This window comes from Maylandia zebra, linkage group LG3 (assembly GCF_041146795.1).
Source record: "Maylandia zebra isolate NMK-2024a linkage group LG3, Mzebra_GT3a, whole genome shotgun sequence".
Lineage (NCBI taxonomy): Eukaryota > Metazoa > Chordata > Actinopteri > Cichliformes > Cichlidae > Maylandia > Maylandia zebra.
This window is the reverse complement of record NC_135169.1, coordinates 25,505,940-25,527,958: the sequence shown is the minus strand read 5'-3', so window position 1 is coordinate 25,527,958 and position 22,019 is coordinate 25,505,940. Positions and strand designations below refer to the sequence as shown.

Here is a 22,019-nt window from a genome sequence, read left to right as displayed (position 1 = left end):
CACGTGACCAGCAACAGGGGTGGGTAGGGGATGAGGAGTAATCCCAGGCAACACACTGCGCCGACTCTCCAGCACAGGCCCAGACCCGCCCGTGTTCCCAGGAGGCAACAAACATCGAAGGCATTGGAAGGGGAGGGGGATGAGTGAGTGCTTATCAGTGTAAGTGTATGTGTGTGCGTGTCCATAGTTCAGCTGAGACAGTGTCCTTCGCCCTGCCAGGCTAAGGAAACAGTCTTCCAGCCAACCCAGGTGGCCTTGCAAATATGACATCCATTATTAATTGAAGTCATGTTTAGTCCACATAATGGTTTCAGTGAACCATGCACTGCCCAAACACATTCAGACTTGCTAAACCAAAACAAGGCAAAGCTTCAGATAAACCTACATAAGGTTACTCTACATTTACACTTTGCTCTTTGAATGCTTTGCCTTGCAGTGTCACACCTAAGAGGATATTCAGTTTTAATAAGCTTCACCAGGCCTTTGCATGTAAGTCGTCATCATGTTCAGTCATCTGATGAGAAAAATCAGCCATGGCATATTGTCAGACTCATGGTAACAGCCCTCGTACGGCCCACTTTGATCTCAAGGGTGCAGAACCAGAAAAACTCCCCTTTGTGTCAGTGTGAACAGTATGACTCATGCAGTTTTACTGCATGATGTAGAAATACTGCCGCAGTGATGTACAAAGATGTGCTCACTAGTATAAAAACAAAAGGTTATGGTAGTGATTAAATTTCAAGAAAGTAACTCACGTTATTTCACAAAAAAAGTCTTTTTATTTTAATCAGAATATATAACAAAAACAAAATCCCCCACAAAAAAATTACATTTTCTATGTTTTAAGTGTTATTGTTTATCTATTACTTAATTGTTTTAGTGTAGTATGAATGGCAGTGGGGGATTCTTTTATGCAAACTGTAAAAGAGAAAATACACTATCAATTCAGAATCTCATGTCCAACATCACATATTCCAAGGTTGTCCAGTGGGCCAGATTAGAGTCTCTGCTGGGCCGATTGTGGCCCTCCGGCCATAGGTTTGACACTCCTGCCCTAGAACATGCTGTCCAAACATCTTTCTTTTTTCGCTGTCTTACAGCTGCTAACATTTCAGATTAGGTAAAATTACAGTTGATGACATAATAATGTTGAACTGTCTTAGCAGTTCGTTCAGTGAAACTATGAAATCAGCTCCGCCTGAGAGTCAGGCATCATCCATGCATACATACACTACCACTGTTACAGTATCACGCTATGATATACCGCGCTATATTGTAACATACATACAATTCTATTCTGATGTTGTGTTCTCGTGTTCTACACTGTTCTATGACATTATATTCACGAGACCCCTGGTGGGCTGTGAAGGAACTGCAGTGTCAAATAAACTATTCTAAGTACTTAAGGAAAAAGAAGCTGCTGATTGTTATTTAACAGAATTTGAACTTTGCGCGATTTCTAAATGTCTAAATGAATTTAAAAAAAATAAAATTTTGATCAAAAAGTCAAAAATTAATAACACCGTGATTCTGAAGTGAAGGGGGCAGTATCATTCGGCGTGAGATAAAAACGTCCGAACGCGTAAAGATCGCTCTCCATTTAATAACCGAAATTATATTTTGATCAACAGCTTATTAGTATACAACAGAGAGCTGCAACAGTTATGAAAAATCACGTATTCCGCATAAACCTGTCGTTTTTACCATCGAAAAAAACGATTTACTGTTGATTTATTGACATAAAAATTGGGTCTAGACTCTCGTGTTTGAGCAATAATTGGCCATCATTAATAATCAGAGCCAGGAGGCCGAGCCTAATACTACAGCGCTGCACACAGGCCTGTGCAAATCGTTTGGCTCAACCTGAGGCCCTTTAGGCCACTAAATCCAATGTGGCCGCTCATCTGATCGTTTTAAACCTGTTTTAAGTCGTTTTTGGTACATTCAAAGTGGAAGTGTAGGCTTTAGGTTTTTAATGTGTATATCGCACATGTGTAGCATTCATTTCATTCTTTAAGGAAATTCGTTTAGTGAATGACAGACAGAAAACTTTTTTTATTTTCCAAAGAGAGAAAAAAGACAGATTTAAATAGCTCTACATACTATTATCATGCTGACTTTCCGATCAAGTCAGTGATGAAATAGGACATAATGTTATCAATGTAGTCTTTTCTGTGTGTTGATAATACCACACATAACGATCATACCGCGTTTTGTCAGTTTTCAACCAGTGAATCATTAATTTGACCTTAAACACTTTGGTGGATGTGAGCAATCATTACATCATTTAATCCGAATTCTGTCGGAAAATACAAAGAGAAAAAATATGCAGTGATTTGTGTTAAATAGTAATAAATAAATAAATGCTGATGTAAAAATTACCGAACAATTTGTCTTCTTTGTATCCGCCTCAGAAAATGTTTGTATGGAGAGCGAGAGGGTTTGCTTCATTAGATTCTGAGAGGTGTGGACTAATTTCTGCTTCTTATTTAACAAAAATAAATGTAAACATACGTTTAAAAATATTAAAATGAATCCAAGAAGCACTGTGGCCTAAAAATGTATTCATGTGTATTGTTTAATGGCAGAATCACGCGTTTGACGTTTATAAAATGGATTCTAATAAAGAAGGTGAGCCTGGCTTTACATAATTTATTTTCATTTGTCAAACCACGTGTTTCCGTCTGGAAGGAGGAACTCTTAACCTAAGCCGAGGCCTGATGGAGCAGGCGAACCACGAAGTGTCCGTGAAAAACTTCACCGTGAACGCACTCAGGCCTGTGAGGCCTGAAGGCACTGAAGGTGACCGTGTGTCACCTCACTCAGGCAGTGGTGTAAGCGCACTGTTTATTTAATCACACACAGCTGAAGCAAGATATTAGAAAAATAAGAGAAAAGTAAATTAAGACAGGAAACAAAAGCTTTAATCGGTGTAAAAAATCATAATAATAATTATAAGCTGCACACATTAATAAGCTGAAGCGCATTAATAAGTTAAAGGTTGCCAGGTATTGATCCTAAAAGTCTTCAGACGTCTGCCTGGGACGTATTTGATGGATTGTGGCCATTCATCTGCAGAGGAGGACGATGGCTCAGAGGCTCCGACGCCCCATTTACATCATGTCGTTCATCTCCGGGTCCAAAGCGTGGGAGAAGACGTGACAAGTACGTGGAGCAGTGAGATTTCAGGAGCCATCCACACACAAGGCCGCAAACCAAAAAGACCACAGCTGTGATGCAGACAGCGACCAGAGTTCCCAGTCCGCTTACTTCTAAAGTCGTCTGTGTTGGCTGCAGAGGATACAAGAGCAGAAATGTGATCAGATTCATGGAACTTTACATGAAGCTGTTTCAGGTCTGACATATAGCCGTAATGATGTTATCTATTCAATCGGGGGGCACCACATTGCTCTTTATGTGGTGTCTTAATACTGAATCTCTTCCTGTGGCAGGCTAAATATGTGTCAGTAGTGATGTCATATGACATGTTGCAAAAATGGGTTGCATTTATGTTACTGGTATACATTTTTACATAATATAAAGTATCATATCGCATTATCTGTTATATAGCGACATGCATTTATGTTCATTAGCGCACAGAACTGTGAGACAAGCCGAGAAAAGTCTCAGAGTGTGGGGCTCCAATGATAATGGCCTCACCAATCGCCAGCAAAGCGCAGTACATGTACATTAATGCAAATATGTATGACAACTGGAAACAACAAACTTGTTTTATTGATTGAGACAAATAAGACGCTCTGCAGTGTCATCAGAATATGAAAGCACGCGAAGAGGAAATACGAGCTGATTCAAGAGTAAACAAATGCGTCAAAGCCTCGATAGTTTCGCCTCACTTGACAGAACTGTGACTGATGTGGACAAGAAGACTGATGTGATGATGTGATTTACTTTTTCAACACTTTGATTTTGTTTTTTTACTCTTTACATATCAGCATAAATAGCAGTATTGTAAATTTCCCTGATATGATTTGGAGGTTGCATCCACACCTGAGCGAGCAGCTTCACCACCAGTTGGGCCTGCAATAAATTAAGAGACACTCAGCTACTGTGTGCAGATTTGAAAATGAATATGCACCTATAGGTAAGACACTGGCCTGATGGGATTGACCTCAGGACTGCTCCACCGTCCTGCACTCAAAGGATATATTAGTTTTAACTGAAGATTAGGTGCTCTGTGAGGCACGAAAATGCTGTTTAACAATATTTGACATGGTTTTAACATGTTTATAATGCCCGTCTTTCATTGAACAGGGTTGAAAATCAGTGTTTTTGTGTTTACTCGGAAAAACAAGGAGTTGTGGATGGACTGTGAAAATCAAAGACAGATGTAGTTCTATAAATAAAGGAACAGAAATTTTGTCTTCCTCTAATAATGTGGGTAACATGGTTGCACTGGTTTCTGACACACTCAGACTTGTAAGAAATATTACATTATGTTTGACTCATAGTGTCAGCATGGGACTCCATCCTTTCACTTCCTCTTCGTCTATCTCAGAACGTGTTGGTCTGTCTCACCCTGTTGCAGGCTGAATGTGTTTCACGAACAGTGTTCTGTCATTTAATATATGTTGAAATCAACATATATTAAATAACAGAAATAAGTAAATTGGTTTAACAATTATAAAATATGAGCAACAGCAGAATATTTTTTAAAGTATTTATAATTTTATTTGACTATTATCAAGAAGTTGGAACAGGATAAAAATCCCATTCTCAAGAGCAGTTTGATTTCAGTTTGTTTGTTGATCAAAATCTGATTATCTGCCCTCGTCAGTGCCTCCTCCTCCTCTTTGCTGTTGCAGAGTTCTCCATAACCACTGCTGATGGATCTCAAATTTGTGTCTTCTCCACATTGTGATCGTTCCCCACCAACACTTGTGTGTACACGGTCTGAATTTATCAGGCATCAGATATCAGAGGATCCAAAAGGCTGCTGTAAAGAAGAACATGAACATGGTCCATGTCCAGCGAGGACAAGAAGACAGGACAGAAATGTTGGTCACTGCAGTTTGTAAGTTTTAACTGGATATCCCATTCACATCTGTCTGTGGCTAATAAAAAACTAAAACTGTATACTGCTGGATCCTTTTGGGACTGCCCCCAAATCTTACTTTGTCAAGCGAATAAGAGTTAAAATAAGTCAGCATCTCTGCCAAAAAATAAATAAATAAATCCCTTCATGGAAAGATCTGTGGCTGACCACACAAGGGCCCACCAAGTCAGCACTGAAGACGTGGTCTGACCTCATCACTCCCAGTCTGGGTCAGAAAAGTAAGCTGCGCCTTTGAAATGAATTGAAAGTCACTTGTGTTCAAGGCAGTAAGGCTTTGTATATAAAGCTATATCTAACCACTTCGCCGTGAAAGTGTGACCAGTAGAAATTAAAACCGAATGCGCAGCAGAAAGACGAACAAACAACACCAATCACGCTGTTTTGTAACTTTGGAGTCACGTGTAAAAATAAATAAAACACACACATTTAGAGTCAATGTACTCACCATCAGTGTAGGCTTTAGCGTGCTGGTCAAGGATTCAGGGACGATCTCTCGAACTCGCAGGCGCACAGCTGAGCTGTGTCGCTCCGTCTTGTCCACGTCACAGAAATAAACGCCTCGATCCCTCAGGTGAACTCGCTTTATGGTGAGGGACAGGTCTGCCCTTTGGTACCAGTCTGATGATATTGATACCCGGCTTTCAAAGCCATTCCCCTCAGTAACCTGGGGAGGATTCAGCTCCAGCACCACCTCTCCGTCTCGCCTCCACTGCGCAGACTTCACCCTCTGACCTGCTGTGATGGAGCGGCACGGCAGTGCAGCATCCTCACCCTCATCTACAACAACTTCAGAGGGCAGGAATACTTGCAGATCAGTGAGCTCTAGCTTCCCTTTCTTCTTGCATGTAAAGTCATACATGCCCTGGTCATTTAAATCTACACTTGTCAGTTTTAAAAAATCGCTGCTTACAGTCACCCGGTCAGTGTAAGCTCGCCCCGGCTCCCAGTGACCATGAAGAGACGCCACCACCTGAATGCTGCGGTCCTTCAGGTGTAGATTCAGTGCCCCGTGTCCCTTCATGCACTCATCTGAGAGTACAAACTTAACATCATCCCCTACACTCGCCTGGATCAAGTCTCCAAAGACCTGGCTGATAAAAACTAGAAGAACAGCTGCAGAAAATGGTAACCGTATCATCCTGTCCGAGTGAAGGGACTTAAATCCAGCTCAACGCGTAAAGGGTCCTTTCGGAAGAGAAAACTCCTTCTAAGCAGGGTAGAGCAGGGCGGGCCAAGGTAGTAGAGAATAAAACTTTGCGAAGTTAATTATAATGTATTTGCTATAGAAACATAATATAAAGCAATCCTGGCCAGTAGCAAGAAGAATGAAATATAAAAAAGAAAAGAAAAATCCAGCGGCGAGCAGACAGCTTCCCCACACGTCCTCTTCCCTCCTTTCGTCGTTCTTTAGTTGCTGAACTAATGTAAAGGGGAACAGCAGCTGTCACTTTTCTTATAAATACCGACCGTATCTCATTGATCATCCGGGTCAATACTTACCCTGAGCAGACGTCTCAACCATGCCCTGCTCTCCGCTTTATAACGGTGGTTAGCATTTCGTCCCATCAAAGCTCTACGGTATCACCAGCTTATGTCCGCAAGGCTAATCCTGCGTCTGTTTACAACCTCACAGCTGTGTGGGTTTGAAAACCTACGTCACTACACACTGCTCGCCGCAACACCCGCTTCCCCCGTGCATTTCCTGCTTTCTTTTCTTTCTCGTCTTACAACTCACTAAGATAAAGGGTAACGGAGGAAGCTGAATAAAAGATAAATACAAATAGAAAAATTATTTATATAATCGGTCTGTAAAGTAAGTTAGTTAAAGACATGGGAAAGTTAGTAAGGATCTTTTTCTTCACTCTGGATTTAGGAGGACTCCAGCCGTTCAGGTAACTCGTTAGCTTCCCTGACGCTAGCTACAATGTTCACGGTTTCTCATGGATATCCAGCAAGTGTGAAGTTGTTGACACGTCCCCCGGGTTATTGTAACTGCTCAGACAAGGTACAGCTAATGGAAAACGAGGCAACTCTAAAGGAAGGACTAGGCTTAGCATGTTGGCCTTATAGCATGCTAAGTTGGTGTAGCCTGCGCAGACTACGTCGACGAGTACAAATATGGCTTTTTCTTTGGGGTTTTCTCTCCTGTGTGCGACCAGAACTCAAGTTACGTTTGTTTTGACCATGAAAATACACAAATGGTGTTTGTCCAACATTGTACAAATGAGTCTAAAGACACGAGACAAGGCAGGGTGTGGCAGCGGAAGAGCATACACCACACTGCCTAAAAAGTATTCACTTGTCTGCCTTCACAGACGTGTGAACTTGAGTAACATCCCATCGCACGAGTTTTTTAATGAAGACGTTATCTCACTGAGCCACTTGGTGAATACACTGAGCTTCAGCTGGCAGACAGTCTGCTCTCCCCGAGCTGCTGTATAAGCTGTCAGCAGCTGTCTTAATACATGGCGTAGATATTACACCTTGCGCATGGAAACCCCCTTTGTCTGTGCAGAGTAGCATTAATACTCTTAAGGAATGTGACTAGATCTCAAAGATCAGAGCCTCAGGTCAAGCAGGTCGTCTACGAATCACAAGGTTCAGTCCCATCTCCTCCAGACAACATGCTGATATCTCCTTTGGTAAAACACTGAACCATGGAGTCAGTTTATAACCACCCAGAGCCTAGCGGGGAGAAGACATGATGCTGGCACCAAATTTTAAATGAGCTGTTATTTTTCTTAAAATGTTTACTTTTCTTACTTTAAACATTTAACATTGATTCTTTTTTTCTAAAATCCTGATTTATAAGATTTATTCATTCACGTCTGTGTCTGTGCTGTAGAGCTGATGATAATACATTAATAATAAAATTATCATAATGAATAGATTGATAGAAACAAAAGTTTGACAACAATAATTGCAATTTTTCACAAATGGAAGACACTGAGCAAAGTTGCTAGTTTTCCAGGAACTGACGGCTCAGCAAATCCGCCTGCTTCAATTCACCTCATTTCTGTGAAGCGTGGTGAATTAAGGTGAATTTCCTGAGCTGGGCTCTTCCCCCCTCTATTCTAGAGTCAGATGTGAGGCCATCTGACAGCTAAATGTTGGTTCAAACTGGCTGCTGCAGAACGACAATGACTTTGTTTTCACAACTGCTATGTGTTGATAAAGAATTTTATGATAAAATCAAATACAGTACTGAAAGTATGTGTTTTTTGGTAGAGTTAAGGATTGCGATGGTGCTTAATGATCAAAGTGAGAGAACAAATCTGTACAAGTGAAGAGTAACAGGTGAAGGGGAATATGATGATGCGTCAGTGGGGTTAGATGTGTGATTGAATGAAGACTTAATCTGACACCATCGAGTAAAATGCCCAAAAAAATTATTTTAAATGTGGTTATATGGCTCTCATCCAGTTATAAAGAGAGGCTGAAAAACTATTAAACAGCTGATAGATGATCACCATTAAGATCAGTTAAAAATAGCACAACAGTGACTGAGAGCACACAAAAGATAGAGACAAACACAAATGTTAGAGATGTCTTACAGTATACACAGTCTGATGGTCTTGCAGATTTAGTAATACTCATAAATCCCCCTATTTTTCTATTGTTGTTGTTATTAAGCTTTATTTCATAAATAAAGTGCTGAATTGGCAGCAGGAGAGGAAAGTTTATCTGCTGAATACAAGTAAAACTGACATCATTTTACACTGAAATTGTGCATTTATGCAATTAAAACGAAATGTTATTCAGAAGTAATATTTAGGGTTGTTTCCTCCATGTGTGAGTGAATTCAAGTGTTACATCACAAAAGCTGTCACATTGTGTCACATTAAGACTTTTTCTTTTTCTGGCTTCCTTTGGTAAACATTCTGACTGCAAAACCTCAAGTTCAGGACACATTTGTGGTTCGCGCTGTTGTCTCGATAAGTTTACTTGTGAAACTCAATGTGAAACAAACATTTTAGTACTCAGAGATAACATCACATTAATTCTTGCCCCAGCATAGAAGTCTCGAGTGACTGCTTGAGGTTTGAAGCTTCACGGGTCACTGAAGCTGAATGACTTGTTTGCTTCACTAAATGCAGAGAGTGTGTGTGTGTGTGTGTGTGTGTGAGAGAGAGTCGTCTTTTATCAGTGTTGATGGTGTTTAAACAGGAAATTACTCGCACAATGTAACTGAAGTAGCTTTGAGTGGTTCAAGTCATTCAATAGTAGATTAGCGTTAGTTTAGTGTCATTGAGCCTCTGAATGAGTCCATTGAGATTCAGCTGGCAGACGGCCAGCCTGATATTTATTCTGTCTGATGTACTGATCAGTTGTCTGACAGTTTTGCTGTGAATGCAGTGGAAGTGAGTGTAGAGAGTGGCAGAGACCAGTTTCAGTTACATTCCAGGGCTCGCAAAATTTCAAAATCCCCGGTAGCCCTTCGGGCAGGGACTCTTCAGTTTTTGGTAGCCGAAAATAAATGTAAGTAGCCCGAATAAAAAAGAGCAATTTTTTGATGGATGTTTTGTTTCCTGTTTTGTTTCCGTTACAATATTATACATTAAAGTATAATATTGTAACGGAAACAAAACATTAATCAAAAAATTGTTGAAACACAAATTACAACATTGTATAAAAATTACAATCATCAACTCAAATACTTGGTTCTAATTAGGGCTGCCACAAACGATTATTTTGATAGTCGACTAGTCACCGATTATTTATGCGATTAGTCGACTAATCAGATCATCATCCACTGGACGTAAAACTACAGCTTATTGCACCAGCAGCATCTGCTCTTATATAACTATCATTAGCTTACAGCTTTAAGCTTTTAAGGTGCTAACTAAAAATAAAGACAAGATGATAGTTTATTCAATTTTAATGAAATTTGCAGATTGTTTCGGTAAAGTTTAATAAACTCCTTGCTATCTAAAATATAACAGGACACCGGAGTATATTCTCCAGCATCTCACACTTCTGATAATCAGCTGTCTGCTTGACGTTCATTCAGCTGTGTAAAAACTATAACTTTAATCTCAGCCAAACCGATTTACTCAGGAACAAATAAAATACTAAAAAAAAAAAAGCCAAACAACAACATTTTTAATTTATCTAAGTGACTCATATATATTTAACCTGAGTCGCAAAAGACGGCGGTGGGTTTGAAAACAATTTGCCGGGAGTCCGGTGTTCTCACGGCGCTAGTGACCTAGCCCCCGGCTAGCTATCGAGCTAGTGGGTAACAGACATCTCCGATAACGTCGGAGCACTTTTGAAAATATGTGGTGTCCTGATAAACTGAGCCGATATTTGAGGTTTACACAGCTACATTCTCGCCTGAAAATATGTTAAACGTTTATTTTGTGACCCAGAAAGAATAATAAGAGTAATATTAAAACTAACTAGCTGCCGCCATTGTTGGAAACTAAGCTGGGCCGGGCTATGAATTCTGGGACACAGCTGCTTCTTCTTCTTCGGGGTTTAACGGCAGCTGGCATCCTTGTACATGCAATGCTGCCATCTTCTGTTTCAGTCCGTTATTACACTCTTAAATCCTGCTATTATTCCTGCGTCTTTTGTGATCTTACAAAGCTTCAAACGACACGTCGACTATTAAATCAGTCGTCGACGATTTTGATAGTCGACGTAATCGTGACTAGTCGACAAATCGTGGCAGCCCTAGTTCTAATTGAACAGAAATTTCTATGAACTTGTAAGAACTGTGTAGGACATGAATCAGTCTGTGTCAGATCCTGAATTTGAAATTTCCACTGAAATCACAGGTAAGAGGCAAGTGGAACCAAGATCTAGGCCATTTGCTTTTTGAAGTTTGCAAAGACTGCTAGATTTTGCCAGTGGTAGTTCACTCTTTGCAACATAGTACGCTGTTCTAAACAGATTTTTCAGGTTTATTTTTAGTATGTTATTTGCAATCGGTGTTTGTTCTGGGAAAGATATTGCAGACTGAGCAATAATGCATTTCTTGCATTTCTCATGGGTTCTAATGGGGGCCTTTCTTAAAATGACTGGTCCCAGTAACAAAGGCGCTTGTCGACTCAGAAATCGAGAGAAAACCAACAACACACCCGGCAGAACATTATGTTATTTACACGCGTGCACATAAGTGGTCCGCATGTGCGCATTCGCTGTCAACATAAAAGACGCGCACCAGATAAGAAGTTGCAACGCGCGTTTGCGTCCATACTGTTTTTGTCCGCTAGAGTGGGATTTTCACGGCACATTCTGCACCACATCTCTGTGCGTTCATCATTTGTTTGAAGCCAGCTCACCTCCTGCAACCACTTTTCCGAGAATACGCGCTTCTTTTGTGGTTCGGACTCCTTCTGACATTTCTTTGGAGGTGGAGGAACACCAAAGTAATTGCTTAAAGGAGCTTCTTCGACATCTTTAAGAGTTCTAAACAAATATGTCCTCCTCCAGAAAATCTTATGTATGCAAACACGCATTGCAACTTCTTATCTTGTGCGTGTTTTTTATTTTGACAGCGAATGCGCACCTGTGGACCACTTATGTGCAGCCCTGGTTATTTAGCTCGTCATATTGCAGCCACAGAAATTCTTTTGTCCATGAAACCATAAAGCTGCACTTTCTTTTTGCCTTATAGTCTGATTTATCATAACTTCTCCGTTTTGTGGTAAGCTTTTCTTTGGCTGTCACTTCTTCACCCTGACCTGTCTTATTTGGCTCAGCAGAACTAAAATATATATCCTGCTGCTTTTACACACGCACTCACATAACTCAGCGATTCTCTGCGGATCAACCTCTCACATGTTTAAGCTGCGGGAGATTTCACTTGTCATGTTTGCATAGTAAGCTAACGACTGATAAGACTATGTCAGAGGAATTGGTGCACAAATTATCATCACTCACAGATCAGTGCTGTCGCTCTCTATACAAATATGCGCAATTTCAAACGCGATTTCAATATGCCACATATTGACAGTGGCTCACCGATGCCAATGACATAATTACCCAGCTACATTTCTGAAAGAATGCAAAAGCATTGACATATATTTTTCCTTCCTATGACAGCCCGACGGGCAGGGCAGAGATAGATTTTGGTAGCCCGACTGGAAAAATCGCTAGCCCCGGGACGTCGGGCTAGCGATTTTGCGAGCCCCGCATTCAAGCACTCATATTATCGCTGAATGAACCAGTAACCCTTACCAGCAAAGACCCAGATTCAGAGACCTAACTGGGGTGATCCTGACTGTAAAACTGCTGTAATGCCAGCAGTCATTCACAGATCTAATGATTTCTGCTCTTTCTTGTTACAGAGCGCACTAAACATTTTACAGTCGTTTCTAATTCATTGAGCCTTATCCCACACAACTATATTGTAATCCTCTCGGATTAGTCACTGAATAAACATGCTGTGGTAGCACACACGCACATGGCCACTGGAGGGCGTATCTCAGCTATAACTGAGAACCTTCTGGTGGCTTTTTAGGGTTATTTGAGGTGCAGCTGCCATTTTTTTTTTCACAGATTAATGTGCAGATTATTTCCTTGATTGATGTTCTGTTTTTAATAAGGCATTGCAATACGACTACACTGACAAGGGTGAAAGGATTATTTGCTAATGTGATGGCAAAACTGTCAGCCAAGAAAAGAGAGGAATATTTGCTCATTACTGACTGAGTGATTAAATGTTTCAATTCTAAACTCAGAGAAAATCAGATTATGTAAGAGTGTGTGGGAATTTCCATCTAACCTAATAAAGCATTCACACCTTCCCACTCATCCAAATCCTGCAAACACTTATGTTGCTCGGCACACTTCAGAGTTATGACCAATACTGAGATTACTCAGCAGTTTCTGTTTTAGACAGAGGACTTTAGTTGCAGTATTTAGGAAAGCTTTTCACATTTGACCTCTTTGTTCATTAATGCAGGTACGCTGGATTCTTCTGATACTGACTTAAGAGTGTCCAGCAGGCTGACGATCAACATCTGGTAAGAAATCTGTCTCTCTTTTGATGAACTGTGTCAGTGAAATTTTATACAAAATCAATCATAAAGGGCGTCAAGCAGGCGTCGTCTTTTTGGCTACTGATTGATTTCTCAGTGATTTAGATTTAGCGGAGGGCGTTATAGCCTGAAGGTTTTATCAGGATATTTCAATAAATTTGTGATATTATTTAAAACAATATAGGAAATAAATACTGAATAAATAGTCAAACAAATGAACAACACCCTTCTTTGTTTGAAGTGTGCATTTGTTGGCACTTGGTTCACATTCACTGCCTGCTTGTTTCTCTTTGCTCACGCGCCGTCACAGTCTGGTTGCTCTCAGCGGTGTTTGCACCTCAGGCAGTGAAAACAAGTCTGTCGTCTCCACAGTACTTTCTCTGAAACCCAATAACTGCTGTCTGCCCTTCGTGTTCGCTTTACATTTCACATATAAAGTGGTTATTTTTCTCAGTTTAAACATTCAATATGTTTTTGTGTTTTGAAATCTTGATTTATTAGATTAGCAAAGTTACATCTGAACAAACCACAAGACTTGTGCAACAGTGTCTGTTGGACAGGTGTGGAGACGTATGGTCGTGATGCAGGGGACCATTTGAGGAAAACCAAACACCATATCAGCACAAACACCTACAAACTACGAAACTTCTTGCAGTCATCGACTGATTCATGAACTGCTCTGTATTACAAACTATTCGAGAGTCAAATGTGAGGTCATCAGTCTGACGGTTAAAGCTTGGCTCAAACTGGCTGCTGCAGAACTTACTTTGTTTTGTGAAGCTCAGTGACGTGTTAAATATAGTGTGTGTTTTCTTTTATCAGTGTTGATGGTGTTTACACAGGGAGTCATTCACACACTAATTTGTGTTACTGAAGTAGCTTTGAGTGTTTGAAGTCATTCAACAGTAGATTAACTTTAACTTTAGTGTCATTGAGCCACTGAATGAGTCCACTGAGCTTCAGCTGTCAGACGGCCTGATATTTATCTTGTCTGATGCATTGATCAGATCAGATCAGATATTCAGGCCCATAAAGCACACTCAAATCATGACTCGTCTTTAAAACGAGGCTGTTAATCGTTAATGGCTTTCGTGAGCAATCACTGCATGTAGAAAAAGTAATCTTACTCTGTCAGACTGTATTTTGTAATTTGCCTTTCACCCAGCTGAACTAAAATGATCCATGTAGCCAGTGGCGGTCCAGCCTGTTTGGCGCCCTGGGCGAACACTCCCTCTGGCACCTCCCCTGGCCTCACTTTGTCTAGGGTGTATTTCTGGGTTTCACACAACCCAGGATTCAAATCATGAATACATAATGGGCTTGGATTTACAACATTATGAATGAAATGTGCTCTATTTGGAAGCAGTCGGCCCAACTCCCCTTTCGATGGGTTGTGTGTGAGACTTTAAATCATCAAACTGTAAATTATAAATTTTAAATTGTTATTGATCCCGAGTCCCAAAGTTATATTTATTTTCTTACTCTTATTGTTTGTTTACTTGCACTGCTGTAACTGGGGCCTCGTCGTCTCGTCTCTCTATATACTGGACTGTATGTAGCGGAGATGACAAAGTTCACTTTGACTTCGGCAGCAAGCAGGCGCACCGAGGGCTCTCGCGCTCACTTTTCGCTTATAGAATTTGAAAAAACATCGGTGCAAATTATAAGTCTGTATCATGATGTCTGGTGTTTTCGTGTTTGTTGGTTTGTTTTTATTTTGTTTTATTTTGCGAGCTGGTTATTAGATGCTGCTCCAGCCAGCCAGAGAATCCCCCCCACCGCCCCGCCCTCTCCTCCCTGTGCAGCAAGCAGCAGGTGCACCTCGCAAACGGAGGGCGTCCTTACTCCCAGCAAATGGGCGATAGAAAACCGATCGGTGCCTATGCCATCTCCAGAATGCGCTGGCTGATGTCGGGGTAGCATGAGTGCGAGTGACCTTTTTTTTTTTTTTTTTTTGCCGATGCCTGTGATGCCGCCCCGGGCAACCGCCCGTGTCGCCCGTATCAAAAACCGCTACTGCATGTAGCAAACAAAAACTGTTGTGAGCCGCCACCCTTATATCACCTTTGGGCTTTTGGAGCCTTGACCTGACTTTTAAAAAATAATTGGATAAAAAGCACGATGCTGCTAAAAGATGAAAAATAGATGTTTGCAAAATTCTGCCTAAATATGTATTTTACCTGATTAATGTGTGTGGCGGGGCATGGTCTGCAGCGTCACTGCAGGGGAGGAGGACCCACCTGAGCGGCACCCGCAATCACGCCAGCTTAACGTCTGTGCTATCTATGCTGTTTTGTTGTTGTTGGTGTGTGTCGGGCTGTGAGCTGCAAAGCTACAGCCGGCCGTATGCGTACAGCAACCGTGTGTGAAAAGTGGTCAATAAAGAGATGCTGAAAAGCGTGTTCATGGAAACATCGTCGGGTCTGCCGTGGTATGTTTACAATGGGACTTCTGCTCCTGAACCTCTGCACACAGCGTCTGCAAATCGGGGCTGTACGAAATCACTTTGATCTTTGTGCAGGACTGTAAGCTGTCATCTGTGAGGCGTGAGCGATGTTTGTTTTTAACATAGTTCACGGTGGAGAATAGCTGCTTTCAATTGAACTCAGTTACACAATGATAAAAAGAAACACAAAAAATAGCCGGTGTTGTGCCAAAAAGTGATTGCTCATATTTAAATTGCTATAAGTAACTTGTTGGACTATAATATGTGAAACATATGTCAAATGCATCCCTCATGGATGACATAAAGTCATCTCTCTCTCCTGCTCTTTTATTTCTCTCTCTTGCTCCATCTCTCTCTGCTGCTCTTCTGTCTCCTCTGTCACAGACTTCTCCACATTTGATGATAAATCATGATGATGATGATAAATTTAAGATTTTGAGGAGTTTGAGAAACTAACCTTAAGCATAAAATAAAATTTACTATCAGTAACTTCATAGCACCCGCCCAGCAGTAAACTCCATCATGCTAGCTAGTACGCAGTACCAGTTATTCTAAGCCACTGTAAAAAGTCAGCACAACGAAAACAAACTCCAACTAAACTTGGTTTATATCTGACACAGATAGACAGCAGGTCATAACTTCTTACCTGAAGTTCAGTTCCTCTGCCACTATGACCGGCGGCCGCCTCGGGTCTCTCCTCCTCTTGCCTCCGCTTTCCCTTATCCACCTGCTGGCCTCCACCACTTGCTGATGTTGCTAAATCTGTGGAAGCTATGCCATAGCTACCGCCAAACAATTCAGTTATTTTTACACATTTGGCAGCGTCTGCCTGAAGGGCTTGTTTCTTTTTGGCCCTAATTTTTTTTGCACCTCCTTTCCTTTTTTTGTTCTCCATTTTCTTTATTTTGTCTATAAGATTGCTAAACAAGGGGGGAGGGCGCATCCAGCCTCCTCGGCTGTAATTGGTCCAGCCCAGAGTCCATCATGACCAATTGGCCAATCCAACACCTTTCATTATTTATACCCTTCCAAAAAAATAAATAAATAAAAAAAATGATCGGCCCATAAAAACAAAAACATCGCCAGCGCCCCACCGGCCAGTCCAGCTATGGCTGCTGACATAATGTGGATCCGAAGATCCATAATTGGCTTACCTGGGGTTGAAAGTCTCGATAAATGCACAGCGTTTCGGCGGGTACACCGGCTTCCGCGAGTGTGACGCTTATTTTGAGCGATGAAAAAAATAATAGAATATAATTTTGTTTTTACATTTCAATATTACAATAATCTTCAAATTGAGAACTACAAGTTAAATAAATAAAATAATAATTAAATAAAATACACTTCAGCTAAATACTTCTAATTTATTTTCCCAAACCACGCAGAGCCGCACTATAAGGCTCCGGAGCCGCAGGTTGCCGAGCCCTGTACTAATGTTTGAATGCGCGCAGTGACGTGAAATAATAACTTCCCGTCAAATGTGTTAAACCTAAAAGAGCCTGTTTTGAAAATGTCAGGAGTAGAAAATACAGATACTTGTGTTAAAATATAGCAAGTAGAAGTAAATTACGTATACCTGAAATTTAAACTGAAGTACAGTAGAATTTTGTATTACATGAACTTCGTCAAAGGAGCTTGCAAAGAAAAGCGTCTGGACTTCTTTAAGTTGCTTGAAGACGTTTCACCTCTCATCCGAGAAGCTTCTTCAGTTCATTACATGAACTTATTTCAAGCTGCAGCAGTGATTGGATTTCCTGCAGAGAGGAAAGGAGGCCGAGGTTTCTCCCGTGGGCCACACGCAGGCCTCAAAAAAGAAGCTGCAGTTATTCTGCATCGTAGAAAATTATTTTTTATATTCAAATGTAACCTAAAATCAACGGCAACACAAACATAACTTGTACCTAAAACATTTATTCAGTGACAATAATGTTCACCATAATCGTTGACACTCTGGATAATAATATTAACTCAAGTGTGTCCCAGAAAACAAATAATTCGCATTATTTTTGTGATTTTAAAAACTTAAATTATTCATTACTCAGACATTCATTGAATAGTTTATTTAGTGACAGTCTGTATAAATATACATGCAGTTGGATAAAATGTTACATAAACAAAAGGCTTATTAACGGAATGTTTCAAAAAATGCAAACTTGAAGATTAAATGAATGGAATAAAATACATATTAATATGAATTCCCTTTCCTGCATCCTCAAACACATTCAGAGGGTATGCTTTTACACGCTGAAAATATGCAGCTAGCAGTAATATATTTAACCGGTTGCAGCAACTAATGAGCGCAGGAGCAGGGAGGTAACGCATCTGCGCTGGGTGGTTCACCAGCATCCAGCACAAGGCCGACACTTCAAATCTTCTCCTCCACAGGACTGACGGGAATCAAAACTCCAGGCTGGCAGTCCAAATTCCTCTACTGCTGGCAGCTACTTGTCGATGTTCGGCTGGAGTTTCTGTGTCAGAGTACAGGGAACATAAGATAATTAGCTGAATTCCAGGAGCGAGACACGGGTTAATAAAAGCTCATAAGGAGGACATACTCAGAATTCCACGCTGCTCTCCTCGTTTTCGTGCCACACCTATCTGGTCACGAGGCCTCTCTTTCCCCCCTCCACCCCCCAGCTACACAGTCAATCACTGTTAGTATGCAAATGCAAATCAATATGAATTCCTTATACTAAACTTCATAAAACCGATTCGGAGATTTTTTCGACGCGCGCGCGCGCACACACACACACACACACACACACACACACACACACACACACACACACACACTCCTTGTTTCGGCTCAAGATATGGCTACTTACCGATGCTCTCTTCTTGACCTTCAGGACCACAGCAGAGGGATATCCCCTCACTTTTACTCCGCTTTCCGCTTGTCTGGAACAGTAATAAACCCCTTTATCTGCTTTCTCTGTCTGTTGTAGTGTTAAAAAAAATCTTCCATCTTTCTCCCAGCCAGATGACACAGAAAATCGGCCATCAATTCCGTTTCTTTGGTCTTCGTAGGAATTGCGCTCAACTACAACATGCGTTTTTTTCTCCCACCTTGCAGACACAGATTTATTGGTTATTAGAAAGTAACACGGTAGTAATGCAGATTGTCCTTCTTCCACAGTTACTTTAAATAAAGTCCCAGATTTAGGAGCTTTGGTCGACTTTCCAAATACTTGGCTGATACCAAATAAAACGGGGAAATAGCTCCAAGGATTCATCTTGAGAATGGAGTAGAGCGTTTGTTTGATGCGAAGTAGGAGGAAACATATAATGGGCGGTGCCTGTTTTTTTTTTGAACACTGATTGGTTACTTACTTAACTGGTGAGTGGAAGAGGGGGGTGGGGACTATTTTGCAGACATGGAATGTTTGTAGTCCAGAGCAATGATTGGTTTTTTTTCGCACACTTCCATCCTGTAGGGGAGACTGAGGATAGTTGTAACATTTTTGACATTTCTGTCTGTAAATTGGAGCTCTTTTAAGGTAGTGGATTCAAAATGTAATGCAAAGTATTTACATGTCTCGGCTATTAAATAGTGCAGCTATTTTCTCTGCAGCACAATTACCCATTGCATGGTATGGTGTCAAACACAAAGAGTGAAATGTTACAATTAACCCCATAGTCTGGGTTAGTTGTAACATATTCTGGGGTGAAATGTAACACAATGAAATAAGGGTACTAACAAAACATTAACATGTAATCTTTGTTTATTCAACACATGAATGCACTTAGAGCCATTAATGTAGCTGTGTGTGTGTGTGTGTGTGTGTGTGTGTGTGTGTGTGTGTGTGTGTGTGTGTGTGTGTGTGTGTGTGTGTGTGTGTGTGTGTGTGTGTGTGTGTGTGAGTGACAGAATGCAGAAATCTAGCTTTTGAACATATTCCAACCCCCCAAAAAAGACAAATTCTGGAATTTTCTGCAACTGAATATTTCGTTCATTTTGGTTGGTCTTCCTTGAGTTTGGCCTCATTGGCTCAGTGGGCATTATAACCTACAACTCTTGCACCAATTTTGAACATAACAATGAAGCTGGAAAAATGTAGTTGTTCACCAGCATCGCAATTCCATTACTTTTTATCATGGCTTACCTTGGTGTGGTTTGCAAAGTGCTTCAGAAAGATGAGGAAATCTGTTTCTTGCACCCATCCTGATTTATTTCCACTACCAGTACTTCCTACTGGTCCATCTCTGACACAGAGGTCTGCATAATGTATGTGTGGGAACACAAACAGTGGAGGAATTGTGTTGCCAATGGCATTAACCACATATACAAAGGTGCAGTGAACGTCTCTCTGCTGATGTCGTTGCCCCAACTTGTTTAATATAAGTTAAAGTAATAGTGTGGTAAGTTGTAACATCTGCATTAAGCCAACGGCTAAAACATTAGCACTAAAGAATATATATATCCCCACAGACATACAAATAACATAATTTAAGTTTGATGAGTTTAACTGAAAAGCAGATAATGCTATTAGAAGTTTAAATAATTTTAAAAAAACACGTACTTTTTGGCATACAAATTACTTTTTTTCGTGTTAAATTGTCTGTGTTTGACAAAATGTGCAAATCTTTCACATGTGATAGCAGAACTGAATTGGGCATGCACAGGATGAATCACATCATTTGAAACTTAGCCCTGATTGGAGAAACTGGAAGTGTTACAACTGACCCACGTTACAACTATCCCCGGTCTGCCCTATGCTTCTGACATCTGTGTGCTTCTGGCAGCTGCTGCTTACCCTGCCCCGATTACAACATTTGAATGAGTGAAATAGTAAAACAGTGTAGGAGCATAAAATAGGAGCCGCAAAGAGCGGAAAATGTTAAAATGTCCGCACAGTATGTGCGTTAAACCGGCTACAGACATGAGGACGTTACTCAGTAGTCTTTTATTCATCCCGGATACTCCTGCATAACTTCAGGTAAACTGTTTTGTTGTTTTTATTATTATTATCATTTTAGCTCATCGTTCCTAGATAGCAAGGAAACATTGAAACACTGTTGAGTCAATATCAGGCTGTGTCATTGAACCGCTGCAGGAGAACCCACCGGCTCCCTCCGCGAGCGAGTAAAGTTTCTAAAATAGAGAGTCGGCTTTATAACAAGTTCTTCTGCTCTAATAATAATGATCCCGGTGGCCGTGTCCGTTTGGTTTCTGCCCTGCCTCCCTTCGTGCGGATCTTCGCTTTTCGCTCCCCTGGACTATGAGCTCAGTGTGTGGAAGGAAAGCGGCGCGGCCGATGCTTCCCCCTGCTTAAGAGCCCGCTTGTGTTCGGATTGAACCACGAACAGCGGGGCTGCTGTTCAGTCTTTTGTGCGTAATTTAGTGTTGTTGACCTGAAGGAGGGAACTGTGCGTAAAGAGAGCTTTAAGTTGTGCTGTAAGTTGACGGCAGCTGACTCACACTGAAGTGTAACACAATGTGTATGCGCGCGCGCACTTTTCCTCTCTTCGCCTCCACGTCTGTCTAAACGAGTGCCTCCTCTATCTCTAACATGAGGGGGCCGCTGCATCACCAAATCAGAGTAATGAGGAGCCCGCTACACACGCCCGGTGTGTCCAATCAAGTCTGCCCGCTCTCTCCTGTCTCTGTTTCCTCTCCTTGTCTTGTTATGTGTCAAAACTTAGTGACCTCTTCCCTACTTTGCTTGGAAGTTTTCTCGACATGACAGACTTTCAATCCACTGTAATATTTCACATATCTCCACAAGTGTTTTAAATTTGCATACAGCATGTGTCAAAACAGAATAAGTAAACCCTTCGATTGTATTTACATTGCATATTAAAATGAACAAACATTTTTTTAAATGTAAAAATATATAATAAATAAATAAATATAATAACAAGTACAGTCAAAGTTAAATAAAATAATATGTAAATGCAACCCAAACTAAGGGATAAAAAAAATGTACCTTTACTCTGTGTTCCTAGGCTTTCTGACTGTGTATGTGTGGGTGAGTGGTGAAAGAGCATGCCCATATGGTGAAGAATGAGGGTATGTGTGTTTAAAGCATTAAAGAAGTATGTGGCTGCAGAGAAGTAAAGCAAGCATTCCAAAGTTTGTCCTGTGCTTTAACGCAACGTTTTTGTGCTGCTGAAAACAGACGTTATGATGGTATAGACATTCATTAATATAAATAATAATTCACTGCCCAAGCTAAAATATTCAATTAAATTTTAATTATATAAAATATATTTTATTTATATAAAATACACTCACCTAACATTTTAGATCCACCAGAGTGAATCAATGAATCAATTTTGTCTTCAGAGAACGTTAAAACTGTGAAACTATACATGCTACATCTGTGTATGTTCCCACAGGCCTGTCTATGTTCCCATCACATTTTAACACCAAGTTCTGCCAGAAACAAGCAGCCCCTAACTCTCCGTCTGCCTGTGGTTTGATCTTAATCTCCTTTTTTTAGGTCAGTGTCAGCGTTTTTCGCAGAGCCACGTTGCTCCTTAGACATGGAATGTTTGTAGTCCAGAG

The 22,019-nt window shown here is 40.8% G+C and overlaps 1 protein-coding gene and 1 long non-coding RNA gene across 6 annotated transcripts in view; one reads left to right on the top strand and one right to left on the bottom strand.

Moving 5' to 3' along the window:
* Nucleotides 1-1,492: 1,492 nt before the first annotated feature.
* LOC101471278 (neural cell adhesion molecule L1.1) lies at nt 1,493-6,751 on the bottom strand. Of its 4 annotated transcripts, none has more exons than XM_076881434.1 (3): nt 6,575-6,751; nt 5,520-6,493; nt 1,493-3,291 (listed from the first exon to the last, which is right to left on the bottom strand). In XM_076881434.1, the coding sequence occupies exons 2-3, from the start codon at nt 6,210-6,212 to the stop codon at nt 3,028-3,030; spliced, it is 957 nt and encodes a 318-aa protein (XP_076737549.1). In that variant the 5' UTR covers nt 6,213-6,493; nt 6,575-6,751; the 3' UTR covers nt 1,493-3,027. The 4 variants fall into 4 exon arrangements, with proteins under 4 accessions (XP_076737549.1, XP_076737555.1, XP_004575441.4 ...); XM_076881440.1 differs by having other exon boundaries at nt 5,520-6,488; XM_004575384.4 differs by lacking the exon at nt 1,493-3,291 and adding an exon at nt 4,702-4,954.
* A 79-nt stretch (nt 6,752-6,830) lies between these two features.
* The window catches only part of LOC112434021 (uncharacterized), a 53,110-nt gene continuing 37,921 nt past the window's right edge, over nt 6,831-22,019 (top strand). For both annotated transcript variants that reach the window (XR_013096470.1, XR_003023845.2), the window contains exons 1-2: nt 6,831-6,966; nt 12,990-13,050. This is a non-coding gene — a long non-coding RNA (uncharacterized LOC112434021). The remainder of the gene's footprint in view (nt 6,967-12,989; nt 13,051-22,019) is intronic.

Coding starts and splice junctions, on each gene's coding strand:
- LOC101471278 (XM_076881434.1), bottom strand. CDS start 6,212: ATGATACGGTTACCATTTTCTGCAGCTGTTCTTCTAGTTTTTATCAGC. Junction 3,292..5,519: donor CGCTAAAGCCTACACTGATG/GTGAGTACATTG, acceptor TATCCTCTGCAG/CCAACACAGACGACTTTAGA.